Source organism: Nyctereutes procyonoides, unplaced genomic scaffold (assembly GCF_905146905.1).
Source record: "Nyctereutes procyonoides isolate TBG_1078 unplaced genomic scaffold, NYPRO_anot_genome, whole genome shotgun sequence".
Lineage (NCBI taxonomy): Eukaryota > Metazoa > Chordata > Mammalia > Carnivora > Canidae > Nyctereutes > Nyctereutes procyonoides.
In genome coordinates, this window is record NW_026575025.1 from 1,197,675 (window position 1) to 1,210,224 (window position 12,550).

At 52.8% G+C, this 12,550-nt stretch overlaps 1 protein-coding gene across 1 annotated transcript; it reads left to right on the top strand.

The window, feature by feature from the left end:
* Nucleotides 1-8,122: 8,122 nt before the first annotated feature.
* C1QTNF4 (C1q and TNF related 4) lies at nt 8,123-12,269 on the top strand. The gene is made up of 2 exons (XM_055310984.1): nt 8,123-8,198; nt 11,102-12,269. Exon 2 carries the CDS (start codon nt 11,107-11,109, stop codon nt 12,079-12,081), a length of 975 nt encoding a protein of 324 aa, XP_055166959.1. The 5' UTR covers nt 8,123-8,198; nt 11,102-11,106; the 3' UTR covers nt 12,082-12,269.
* The last annotated feature ends 281 nt before the right edge of the window (nt 12,270-12,550 follow it).

Genomic DNA, 12,550 nt, shown 5'->3' on the forward strand with positions numbered 1-12,550 from the left:
TACATTTCTGTAGGCCAGAAGCCTGAGGATGCATCTTACAGGGTTAAAATCCAGGTGTTGGCAAGGCTGCATTTCTTCTGGAGGCCCCAGGGGAAGATATGCCAGGCCGGTTTCAGGGGAAGATATGCCAGGCTGGTTTCAAGCTTCTCCAGGCTACTGTGTTCCTTGGCCTCTGGCTTCATCCATCCTCAAAGCCAGCAGCATAGCATTTTCCAGTCTCGGAAAGACCTGCATTTCGATTTTCTTTTATTTTTTTTAATCGGCTGCACAAGCACAGGATGAAGGAAGTGTGGCTTGAGAGCGGTGCCTATGGAAAAGGCTGGAGGCTTTCAGTCATCATCAGTTGAAATTGAACCAGTAGGAATGGAGTAGCTACCAGAAAAGACAGTGGTTCTCCCCCACCCCTTCTTATTTTAGGTGCGAAAGGGTGAAACTGAAAAGCATGTTTCTCTCCCTGTAGTCATCTCTCTCCCCAGGAGGAATCAGCCTCCCATTAACAGCTTACAGTAGAGCCTCTGAGAGGTGTTCTATGCACATAAAAGCAAATACATACTTTAAAAAATAAACTTAAAATCCCTCTTTTGTAGTATTCGAATTGCAGTATCTATTTCGATCTAATACTGGATTTTACATTCCATTCCACTGATCTCCTTCTTTTAATATATTTGAAAGAGATTGTAGTTTATTGATCTTTTAAATTACATTTCAAGTAAAAGCAATAAATATCTGTTGGGAAAAGTCTGGGAAATAGAAAAAATTATACAGAGAAAATAAATATTATCCCTGAACCTACCATAAATAACTAAATATTTTTGTGTTTATTCATCCAGTCTTTTCCTATGTAATTGTATTTTTTTACCCAACTGAGATGATACTATGTCCTTTTTTTTTTTTTTTTTGCTACTATGTAAGTCTTAATTTTCCAACTGCCAAATCTAGTGTGACCTCAGTGCTTTAAGTGGTGGAACCAGTGATCATCTTACCAAACCAAATCCACTCCTCTTTTGCCGTCTTCCCAGATACCTGTGCAAGACATGGACTCTTGAGGCTCCTTCCCAACCTCTTCATCCTAGTCCCTAAGCCCTATTTCCCCTTCATAGACTCACAGGCCCCCAACTGTGAAATCCTCTCAATATACACTTGTAGAAGACCCAGAGAGGGGAAAAGAATTTGTAAAGGTTAGAATTTTTTAACTGCAACAAACAGGATTCAACTCAAAATGGCTCAACCAAGTAGTAGATTTATCACCTCCCTTAATGAGAGGTCCATAGATAGATAGGGTAAATCCAGAATGTGTTAACTCAGTGGCTCACTGATATCATCAAGGACCGTGATCCTTGCCATCTGTCCGTTCTGTCATCCCCAGTGTATCAGCGTTTGTCCTCACACTTTTCCCCACATGGTTGCAAGATGGTGGCAATAGTTCCAAGTACCATCTTCTCACACAAATTACATAAAGCTCAGAAGAGAGCATGCCCCTTCCCGATCCCACGTTGCCCAAAGCAGAAGCTGAGAATAGTTGGGAAAGGGAGGAGAGCATTTTTGGTTGTCAACAATGATCAAAGGACACTTTTGGCATCTAGTGGGCAGTGGCCAAAGATGGTAGATGTCCTATGATGTTTAGGACAGTTGATTAAGTGAAACATTAGCTCTCATTCCTTACAACATTAATGTAGGTAAAAACAAAAGAAAACAAACCTGTTTTTACATCCAAAACAAGCTTCTTTGCATGGCTATAACGTACACTGAATTTTCCAAGAATATAACTTCCCTGTAAATGGAGGAAGGATTGTAATTTGTTTTGTTTGCAATTTCACCAAGACTCCTTCAGCGTTAGACATCATAATGGTATTGGGGCTCTGGACGGCACACCCTTGTATCAGTGTGTTTGTAGTTGTTGCACTTGTGATTCTATAGAAGATTCTACACTTCTAGAAGTATAAACGTCCATCTCTATTTGGTGTTTATTCTAGTGTGACAATGTGCAAGTATTTACATATTCAAAGATTATTATATTAAAAGTATCACAGTTGGAGAGTTATATTGATTTTTTTGAAATTATGTGTCAGTAGATTTCATTCTCTGTGAATTTCATTTCAGTGTAGGAAAGGAGGCATTCCAAAATACTTGTAAAAAAAGAAATTAGGTCAGACAGGATTGAGATCCATCGGCTAGTGGAATAAAGTCTAGACAGCTTAGCCTGGCACGTAAAATCCTTCATGATCAAATTCAAAACCCATTTTTCTGGACCTGTCTCCTGGAAACATCCCTGGATTTCGTAGTTCAGCCACACCAAGATTATTCATTTTTCAAACACACCAAGCAGTAGTAATGGCACATATTGAACGCTTACAATAGGCCAGGCTCTGTGCTGAATACTTTACACCGAGTATGTCTTTCAGTGCTGATGACAAGCCCATGAGGCATAGATACTTTTCATGTCCCCACTTCACAGGTGGGGAAACTGAGGTCACAGTGACAGAGATGGGATTCAAACCCAAGCAGTCTGATGCCATGACTGTATTGCCTCCCAGGGGGCTACTCCTGCTCACTGTCCTTTCTCTCAGGATGCCTTTCCCATCTCTTGCTACCTGTCAAGGTCTAGTGCAGCCTTCACAACTTCTTTACCTGTCACTTTGTTCATTACTTCTTGCTGGATCCCTCCACTTGGAATTAATTTATTTTCCCAGTGCTCTTGCTGCACTTTATCTCTGGTTTTCCTCTGGCTACTCTAAAAAAAACGGAGTTGGCAGTGATTAATTGCTATCTGCCACTCATGTTTTCCTGTCCCCTCCCTCCTACTCTGTTACTCAACTGCGTTGTGGATTATGTTTGCTGTCCCCCTGCACAATCACTCAGGACTCTCCTGATCTGCCCACTGGCTGGCACTGCACTGAGTAAACACAAGCAAAGTGCTTCAACCCCCACCCCACCGCTGCCACCGCCCCTTCCACACACATGTGTTTAGCATCAGAATGCAATGCCAGTCTTGGAAGGATATTCTTTAACTGTCAGGGATCAAGACGCCACGGGGCCACAGGGATTCTCTCCCTTACCCACCTTGGCAGGACATACCTTTCCTCTCTTCCCCCTTCCCATTTTCCAGCAACTGTCACTTGCTGAGGTTCCTGCAGGCCATGAAGACCTAGCCATCGTCTCCTGCCAGGGCCACTGCCACCACTATGTTAGCTTGAGGAAGAGTCTCTCCTTCACTTGAAAAGCTGACATTTAAAAAAAAAAAACAAAAAAAAAAAAAAAAGAAAAGCTGACATTTGCCCCCAAGGGTGTATCGATCATGGTGTCAGCATACATTCGGTGGCCAAACAGATAGGATTGGGTCTCTGACAGCCTGCGGTTATTTGTCCCTCCAGTGTCCTCTCAATGTAGGTCAAAGAGAACTTGCAACAAGAGTTCAGAGAATAACCCTGGGTTTGGGGAGAAACTTAAGTGACTGTCCTATATCTTCACCCCGGGGTTGCAACCATCTGTTGCTTCACTAACCCAAAAATTATGGTTTAAAATAATCCTCTCTGGGCCACCTGGGTGGTTCAATTGGTTGTCTGCCTTCAGCTCAGGTCATGATCCCGGGGTCCTGGGATCAAGCCCCACGTTGGGCTCCCTGCTCAGCAGGGAGCCTGCTTCTCCCTCTCCCTCTGTTTGCCGCTCCCCCTGCTAGTGCTCTCTGTCAAATAAATAAAATCTTTAAAAATAATAATAATAAAGTAATCCTATCTATCCCTTGCCAGCCTGCCACACAGTTGCAGTCAGGGTTGCTGGGTGTGGAGTTTTCTTGAAGGCTTCCTCCCTCTGTGAGAGGTTGATGCTGGAACCTTCCCTGGGGTCACGGCCAGCATCATGGGATGCAACTTTTGCAACTAGATGAGCCCCACCCTCCAAAGGGCTCAGTGCCTGGTTGAATGCTCTGTTGGCACCATTTAATTCTTACTTTTTGGAAAAAAAGGCCCAGCATTTGCATTTCGCACCAGACCTTGCCAATCTGGTAGCTGGTCCTGACTGGAGCTCTTGGCCCCACATCTACACGTGGGCTTTCCATGTGGCCTGGGCTTTCTCACATCAAGAGAGTTTTGAGAGAGAGTGAGGGCAGGCAGAAGCAGTATCTCTCTTTATGACTCAACCCAAGGGCTCCTCTCAGAGGGGCGTGGCAAGGTCACGGTCTAAAGAGTGGGGAGTGGGGGGAGAGGAGACACTGTTGCAGCTCCCTTTGGAAAATGCCATTTGCCACATCTGATAAGAGCAGGTCACCTCTCCAGCCTGGCCTCAACCTCCCCATGTGCAGGAGGGGGCTGGGGGCTCAATTCCCCTCTGGGAAAAGGCCAAGGCAGACTTGGGAAGCTGATCCTCACAGGCACCCCCAGGTGTCTGGGTCTGGGGTCAGGGTCCCTTACCAGGCCTCAGAGGGCCTTCTAGCCCCCCACAGCCCCGGAGCTCTAGGTGCCTGTCCCCCCAGAGGCCTGAAATCCCTGAGGAAGGTGGAGCAGCTCCTCATCCCGACATCTGTTTCTCCTGCCAGCATCTCTGCTAGGCTAACAAATCCTCCTCATTCCCTTCTCCCTGGGGCATGTTGTTGTCTTTCTCATTAACTTCCCCTCAACTCCCAGCAAGCTCCCCAGACTCTGAGCTCTGCTAATTCCCCTGGAACCCACGGGGCAAGCCAGGAAGCTAATTAAATTGTGAGCTGGTGCGGGTGCTCTCTCTGTCAATCTCTGAATCTCTGTCTCTCTCTCCTTGATCTTCTCCCTTTTCCTTTCTGAGCAGGCCTGCAGAGTTCAGTTTCATCTGCACACTTGGAGTGTTTTCTTGCAGGTTGGCTCTTCTTCTGTCTCCTGTCTCTCAGCCAGAGTAATCTTAAAATACAGCCCTGAGTACCATCCCCTCTGCTGCAGGATATCCGAGCTCCTTAGCTGCCTCACCTGCCCTAACTCCCATTCACAAACCCTTCCCACCAGAGCTGAGCCATGGGAGGTCTCCTCCCCAAGCCCTGTCCTTGCCGCCTCCACACCTTTGTTCATATTCTTACCTTTGATGGGTTCCCACCCCCTACTCTTCCATCTCAATCACAAATCCTTGCCATTATTTAAAATTGCCTTCTCAAAAAAATAAAAAAATAAAATTGCCTTCTCTATGTGGCACCTGCCTGACTCAGTAGACCATGCAACTCTTGATCTCAGGATTGAGTTTGAGTCCCATGTTGGGTGTAGAAATTACTTTCAAAAAGTTTTTTTAAAAGAGAGAAAAAGAAATAGGCTCCTCTGTAACATCTTCCCTAAGCAACCCTCCAGTCCCCACCACTGGTGGTTTCTCCCTCCCTGAGCGCTCATAGCACTTACCAGCTCAGCTCCTGATGCTGAACCACCTATTATGGTTCTTTCTATCCACATCCAGCCACTCCCACTAAATGATTAGCAACTTGAGGGCACAGTCTCCAGGTCTTTTTCATCTCACCTTCTTCCTGAGCACCTACTGAAGATTGTGCCTTCAAACACTTCATTGGTGTCTCCTGGCCCCAGATGGCCACTGAGGCTCCAGCCTTCATGTATGTATATTCTGGGAAGAGGGAAGAGAAAAGGGAGGGCAAAAGAGAGGGTCTCCTAGCTGAGTTGGTCCCTTGCAAGCACTTTCTCTCTTGATAGCTTCTGTTTACATTTCATTGACCATGTCTAGGTGCAGTAGAAACTGGGCACATGGTCTCCCTTCAAACTCAAGAACCCATCCCTTGTTTTACAGTTGAAAATTTAAGACGCAGAGAGGATGATAGAATTAGGCTGCTGAACATAGTGCTTAAGGACCAGGTTTTAGAGCTAAACACACGTGGGTTTGAATCCTGCCCCTCCCTGCATATAACCTCTTCATTCCTTATTTTATTTATTTATTTTTCCTCATTTTATTTTTTAAGATTTTATTTATTTATTTATGAGAGACATAGAGAGAGGCAGAGACACAGGCAGAGGGAGAAGCAGGCTCCATGCAGGGAGCCTGATGTGGGACTTGATCCCCGGTCTCCAGGATCACGCCCTGGGTTGAAGGTGGTGTTAAACCATGGAATGACCCAGGCTGCCCTCATTCCTCATTTTAAAACTGGGTTAATGGTATCTACTTCAGGGGTTAAGAAAAGTAAATAAAGTAATAGATGTGAAAAAGCACTTACCACAGTTTAAGACACAGCTATTATCTGTTGTCTTAGTTTGGGTTCCCCCCAAAAGCACACCTTGAGACAAAGATTTGGGTGTAAATAGTTTGTTGAAGAGGCGATCCCAAGAAGCAGGGTGAAGGAGTAGGGAAGTGAGAGGGAAGGGAGAAAACTAAATAAAGCATACAGAGAAGAGGGGTTTTTTCCCATGGATGACTGAAACTTCATGCTGGAGTCTCTCTGAGACAGGAACATGGTTGGCAATTGGGAGTTGTCCCCCTGAGGGCCTGGAACCGGGTGTTTACCCACTAACTCAGCCCTGCTTGGTTGAGGGTTACCCGGGGGATGTTAACTCTCCTCTTGTAGCCTGCCCCGCAGTCACTTCCCCAGCCAAGATTGTCCCCAGAGAGACAGGGAAGCAAGTTCAGGAACAGTGTGCAGGTGACCTCCAGTTAGGCCTGGGGTGGGCACAGTTAGCATCGGCTACACTCAATAAAAGGAGTGTATTAAAATTATTATTGTGTTGTCATCTCTGCACAACAAAGTAGGAGCAGAATGAAATGAAATGAAAGAATTCATTTCTTTCCATTGAGACTCATAATCATTCATCCTTCACCTACTACCTTGAAGAAAACTTAATGGGCCCATCATCATTGTCAAGGCCTTCATGAGGACTAACCTGCATCAGACTAACTGGGGTCACATACGTTTTGAGAGTTCCAGAAGGAAAGCTCCAGAAGGCAGAGGGCATCCCGGGGCACCAGGCTTCTCTGGGTCCATGCACAGGGTCTGTGGCAGAGCTGGGACCAACCAAGATGCAGGCCTTTCACATCGACCAGGGGCAGACAAAGGGCACCAGCTCCTGGCAGCTGAGAGTGGGGCCCATCTAGAGCCATCGATGCACTTAGTCAACACTTACCCAGTGCCAGGCAGGTGGACACTCCCACAGCTGTTGGGAGAGAAGAGCAGCCCCAATGAAGGGAGTCCAAGATGGCAGGAAGGCTCAAAACCCAGAGTGGAGGCCTTGAGGAGCCTCTGATGAGTGCTGAGGGGGGAAGACAGCTGTTCCCAGGGCTGATGTCCAGCTGGATCCTACTACCCTAGCCCTAGCTAGACAGGGTGTCGGTGTCCCTCTGCAAACAGGCCCTCGGAGCCCTCCCAGGGCCTTCCTCAACCTTCTCCCTTCTTGCAGGCACCAAGAAAGCAGCCTCGCTGGTTCTGTCCCTAAGAGGCCCTTGCTTGGCATCCCCTCCCCAGGGGGCCCAGGCTGACCCTCTGATGTCTGGGGGCTCAGTCTTTCTCCTTCCTTCCTAACCAGCTAGGGGCATTTTCAGATTCAGAGGCAAGGAAGAAAAACTGGGTCACGTCAAGCTTTTTCTTTACTGGTGACATTGACCCATTTATACTTCCCTCCCTCAGACCCCCTCCCCCAGGGCCTCTCAGCCTGGACATCTGTCCCAGCCCAAATCTCACCTTCCACTGTCCTTGCCGCCCCGGGGCTCGTCCAGTCTGTTCTGCTGCAGTCCCCTCTCCTCAAACCAGGGAAGGGGGCCCCGGGCCACCCCCAGTGTGGCCTCTGCCTCAGTTTCCCCATCTGCTAACGGGTTGACGATGCGTCTTCTGTCGAGCCCGAGGATGGAGCTCCAGGAGGGTCACGGATGAGGAAGAGCCCAGGGCTGGGCGCAGCGTGCGCGGGGGCCTCCTGGGTGCGGTGCCCCAGGCCCCGCGCGGCTCCCCGTCCTCGCCGCGCCCCTCCCTCTCCTTCTCCTCCCCGCTCCCCTTTCCGCCGCTCCCCTGCCGCTCCTCGAGCTGCTCGGCTCGGCTCGCCTCGCTCTCTTCAGCCGTCCTGTTCCCCGGCACCTCGCCGCCCCGCGCCCGCCCCGGGGTCCCGGGGTCCCAGCGCCCCCCGCCGCCGCCGCCCCCGCCGCCAGGCCCGGCCCGCCGCAGCGCGAGCGGTCAGTGCGCAGCCCCGGCGCCCGCCCGGAGCCCGGAGCCCGGAGCCGGATCGCGGGCTCGGAGCGGACCCGACCCGCCCGCCGCCCCCAGCCAGGTGAGGGCAGCTCAGGGCCCGGGAGCCAAGCTTTCTCCCGTGCGGCAGCGGGGGCGGCCGAAGGCGCGGGGAGGGGCGAGGGGTCGGCCCTGGTGCGGGGAGAGGAGGACCCGGGAGCTTTTTCATAAAAGAGGCTCGGGCTCTCCCTCGGAGGGGATGGATGAAGGAGGGCTGGCGGGGGGAGGTCTGCGGGGTCCCTTCCGGACGGGTTTCCTTTTTCAGGAGAAAGGGTTAATTGGCTTCTGTAAAACGGGGACTTATCTTCTTGGGAACGTGAGGGGCTTTCAAGGTGGGAGGCGGCTCTGGCGGGGCTCGAAGGAGGGGGTCATCGGAGAGCGGGGCTCTGAGGTCCCCTTAGCCTGACATCGCGGCACCTCCCCCGTCGGTTTCGGGGCTCTGGGTCTGCCCGGCTCTGTGTCCCAGTTTTGTCTCTTTGTAGATGACTATTTCGAGCCTCACCTGGACAGAGCTAGGAACAGCCATTTCCTTTCCTGGAGCCCTTTCCTGGAGCTTTGAGGCCCACCTGACACCCTCCCACGTCTGACCTGCCAGGGAAGGGGGTTGAAGGAAGAAGGATGGGGACCTAGGGATCTGGGAAATGGCAGTGGTGGGTGAGAAACCGGCAGAGTCTGGGGACTGGACACACAGGAGGACCCTCTGGCCCTCGTGGGGTGCACTGGACTCTGCAGGGAGATTGCCCAGAGGAGGGTGGGCAGGTGCGCCTGGGCAGGACCTGCTTAGGGGAGGGGCAGGGTCTGAAAGGGTTGAGACCTTCCCATACTCCCAGAAGGCAAAACGCTAGAGGTTTTGCTTGTTTTGCTGGTTTTATTTGCTTTTTGCTTTCTTTCTCCTTCACCTGGATCTCAAGATTCATTCCACTTTTCTCCCCTCCTATTTTTGCAAAAAAGGGAAACTGAGGCTCAGGACAGGTTGGCTGGAAATACCTGTACCTACGAGGGAAAAAATGGTGGAGAGGAAGGCATACTGAATTTGGAGGCAAAAGACCTTGGTTCAAGGTTGCCTCAGCGTGCATGATTACCTTGGGCCAAAATGCTTTCCTTGTTTGGGTCTTGACTTACTCATCTATAAAATGGGAGAGGGTCCACCTGTCTCGCAGGTTTGCTGTGAGACCACATGTGTCCAGAGAGCTTTGTAAAGGGGACTACTCAGGAGATGCAATCTTCATCACTGTAGCTGGGTGCCCTCGCTCCTCCCTGCCCTCATCAAGGGTATCAGCTAGCCTGTGGGGTGCCTTTGTAGGAACTACAAAAGATCCATTCTCCAGAGGGAGAGGAGGTTCAGCTGGGTTAGGGACTTGGGGCCTTTATTATGAAAATTAGGAAAAGGCACGCTTTTCCCTAGGTGCAGCAGCTCCACACAGTTGGGCAAGTAGAAGGCGGGCTAGACTCCAGTGTCCACTTACCCTAAGATGAATGTCCTCTGTAAGGTACAACTGCCCCTGGCAACCCTTTGTAGCAAGCCTCCAGTGCCTCTAAGGGACACAAAGCTACACACACTCCCAGGGTACTTCCCATAGAAGCCCACATCATAGGCTGCTGCCAGGTAACTTTCTTTCCTACTTTGTCTCCACTTTAGGGCGTTTGGGTATCAAGCCCCCAAACCTGTGCCCTACTAAGAAGCATGATGGAGTTAAGTACTGCCTTCCCAAGTTCCCAGGGGTTGGAGTTGCTGAGTCCCTAAACTTCTTATGTCAAGAACTTGATCAGATCCCTTTTCTCAAGGCCAAGAACAGAAGCGTCTGCACACACCTGGGCAACACTACCATTCACAAACGGGAGTTCACAACTGCTATCTCAGAGCATCCTCACAGTAAGATTGAGGCAGGTCTTTACATAAGAGAAGCACTGCCCAGAGAAGTTAAGGAACTAGCCTAAGGTTTCACAGCATTTAAGCAGTGGAACCAGGAACTGTGCCCAGGTCTAGCTGTCAGTCTTTCACTCCACTACTAAGAAACAAGGCTGCTGACTTCACAATCTTGCCAAAGCCTTGCTGGAATCGCTGTTCTCCCTCTCTATTCACAGCAGCTCCTGGTTCTCTTCTGCTCAGTGACCGGCCCTCAAGCCCAGAGGAAAGTCACTGTTACTCTGATTTCACTGTTGGGGGGGGCGGGTAGTATGTCAGAGCCCAACTGCTCTGGCCTCTACTGCAAGAAAGGCCCCTGGGAGTCCAGAGGTCCAGAATGGGGGCTGGCCCTTGTGTGTCAGAGGTCAGGAAAGAGGTCAGAATAGCTATTTCCTTTTCTGCCCAGTTGGGGGCTGAAACAATGGCCATCATGGAGGTCATCAGTACAGAGAACTAGTGCCTGAGTGAGGGGCCGGCCAAGGTCCATAGAATAGTCAAAGGAAAATTCAGCAAACAAGGCTGAAGGAAACTCAGAGACCTCCTGACCACCTTCTGTGGTACCAAGGTGGGGGGAGGTGGTAAGCCCAGCTGACAGGCTATAATAGACCCTTTCAGCCAGAGCATTTCTGCTTGTATCTGTGGTACAACCGTATGGGCTTTCACTTGAGAAAGGGGTTCGTTTCTTGCAAAAACAAACTCACTGGCCTAATCTACTGGTTCCTAAAGTGTAGTCCCTGGACCAGCAGCATCTGCATTACCTGGAACTTGTTAGACATGCAAATTCTCAAGCCCCACCCTAAACCTACTGAAGGGAAATTCTGGGGGTGGGGGGCCCAACAATGTCTGTTCTAACAAGCCCTGTACAGGACACTGAGGCGCGCTGAAGCTTGAGAACCGCTGGCCTAGTCCAAGCGTGTGGGAAACGGAGTCCTAGCTGTGAGGCAAGGGCAGGGCTGTGGAGTTCTGGGCACTTGGAGGCCGCCCGGCACAAGCCCGCTCTGCTTCCCCTTCTGCCCTTCTGCCCCCCCCCCCCCCCCCAGGCACCATGCTGCTGCTCCTGCTGGGCCTGCTGGGCCCTGCCGCCTGCTGGGCCCTGGGGCCGGCTCCTGGCTCCGCGGAGCTGCGCTCGGCCTTCTCGGCCGCACGCACCACCCCGCTGGAGGGCACATCGGAGATGGCGGTGACCTTCGACAAGGTGTACGTGAACATCGGCGGCGACTTCGACGCGGCCACAGGCCGGTTCCGCTGCCGCGTGCCGGGCGCCTACTTCTTCTCCTTCACGGCCGGCAAGGCGCCGCACAAGAGCCTGTCGGTGATGCTGGTGCGCAACCGCGACGAGGTGCAGGCGCTGGCCTTCGACGAGCAGCGGCGGCCCGGGGCGCGGCGCGCCGCCAGCCAGAGCGCCATGCTGCAGCTCGACTACGGCGACACGGTGTGGCTGCGGCTGCACGGCGCCCCGCAGTACGCGCTCGGCGCCCCCGGCGCCACCTTCAGCGGCTACCTGGTGTACGCCGACGCCGACGCGCCTGCGCGCGGGCCGCCCGCGCCCCCGGAGCCGCGCTCGGCCTTCTCGGCGGCGCGCACGCGCAGCCTCGTGGGTTCGGACGCGGGCCCGGGGCCGCGGCACCGGCCGCTCGCCTTCGACACGGAGCTGGTCAACATCGGCGGCGACTTCGACGCGGCGGCCGGCGTGTTCCGCTGCCGCCTGCCGGGCGCCTACTTCTTCTCCTTCACGCTGGGCAAGCTGCCGCGCAAGACGCTGTCGGTGAAGCTGATGAAGAACCGCGACGAGGTGCAGGCCATGATTTACGACGACGGCGCGTCGCGGCGCCGCGAGATGCAGAGCCAGAGCGTGATGCTGGCGCTGCGGCGCGGCGACGCCGTCTGGCTGCTCAGCCACGACCACGACGGCTACGGCGCCTACAGCAACCACGGCAAGTACATCACCTTCTCCGGCTTCCTAGTGTACCCCGACCTCGCCGCCACCGGCCCGCCGGGCCTCGGGCCCCCGGAGCTCTGAGCCTCGCCCGGGGAGGAGCCCGGGGGCGGCCCGGGGCGTGCATGCCGAGCCGAGCCGAGCCGGGCCCCGAGCCGGGCCTCGGCCGGACGTCCCGCCGGCGCGAGCATGAGGCCCGCCCAGGGCGGCTGACTCTGCCAATAAAGTGGGCCTGCGCCGGCGCCTGTCGCCTGGGCTCCTGTGCTCCTGCGCTCTGTCGTGTCCGCGACGCTGCTGTGTCGGGGCGGGGGTGGGGGTCGGGGGGCCGAGGGCAGGTTCGGTCAGGCCCTGGGAGGCCGAGGAGACAGGAAATCTGATTGAACTGAACCCTACTCCCCCAAGCCCTGGCGGGATGCCCCTTGGCGTTCCTTTCCAGTCAGTTCCTCCAAATCCTCCCCACTGGCCCGCGATGTCACTTGGGGTCCAGCTGGTTCTTGTGACGGGGCCACACCCTGCTCCCTTTCTGGGAGTATGGGATTCAAGGAAACAGAAC

Coding starts and splice junctions, on each gene's coding strand:
- C1QTNF4 (XM_055310984.1), top strand. CDS start 11,107: ATGCTGCTGCTCCTGCTGGGCCTGCTGGGCCCTGCCGCCTGCTGGGCC.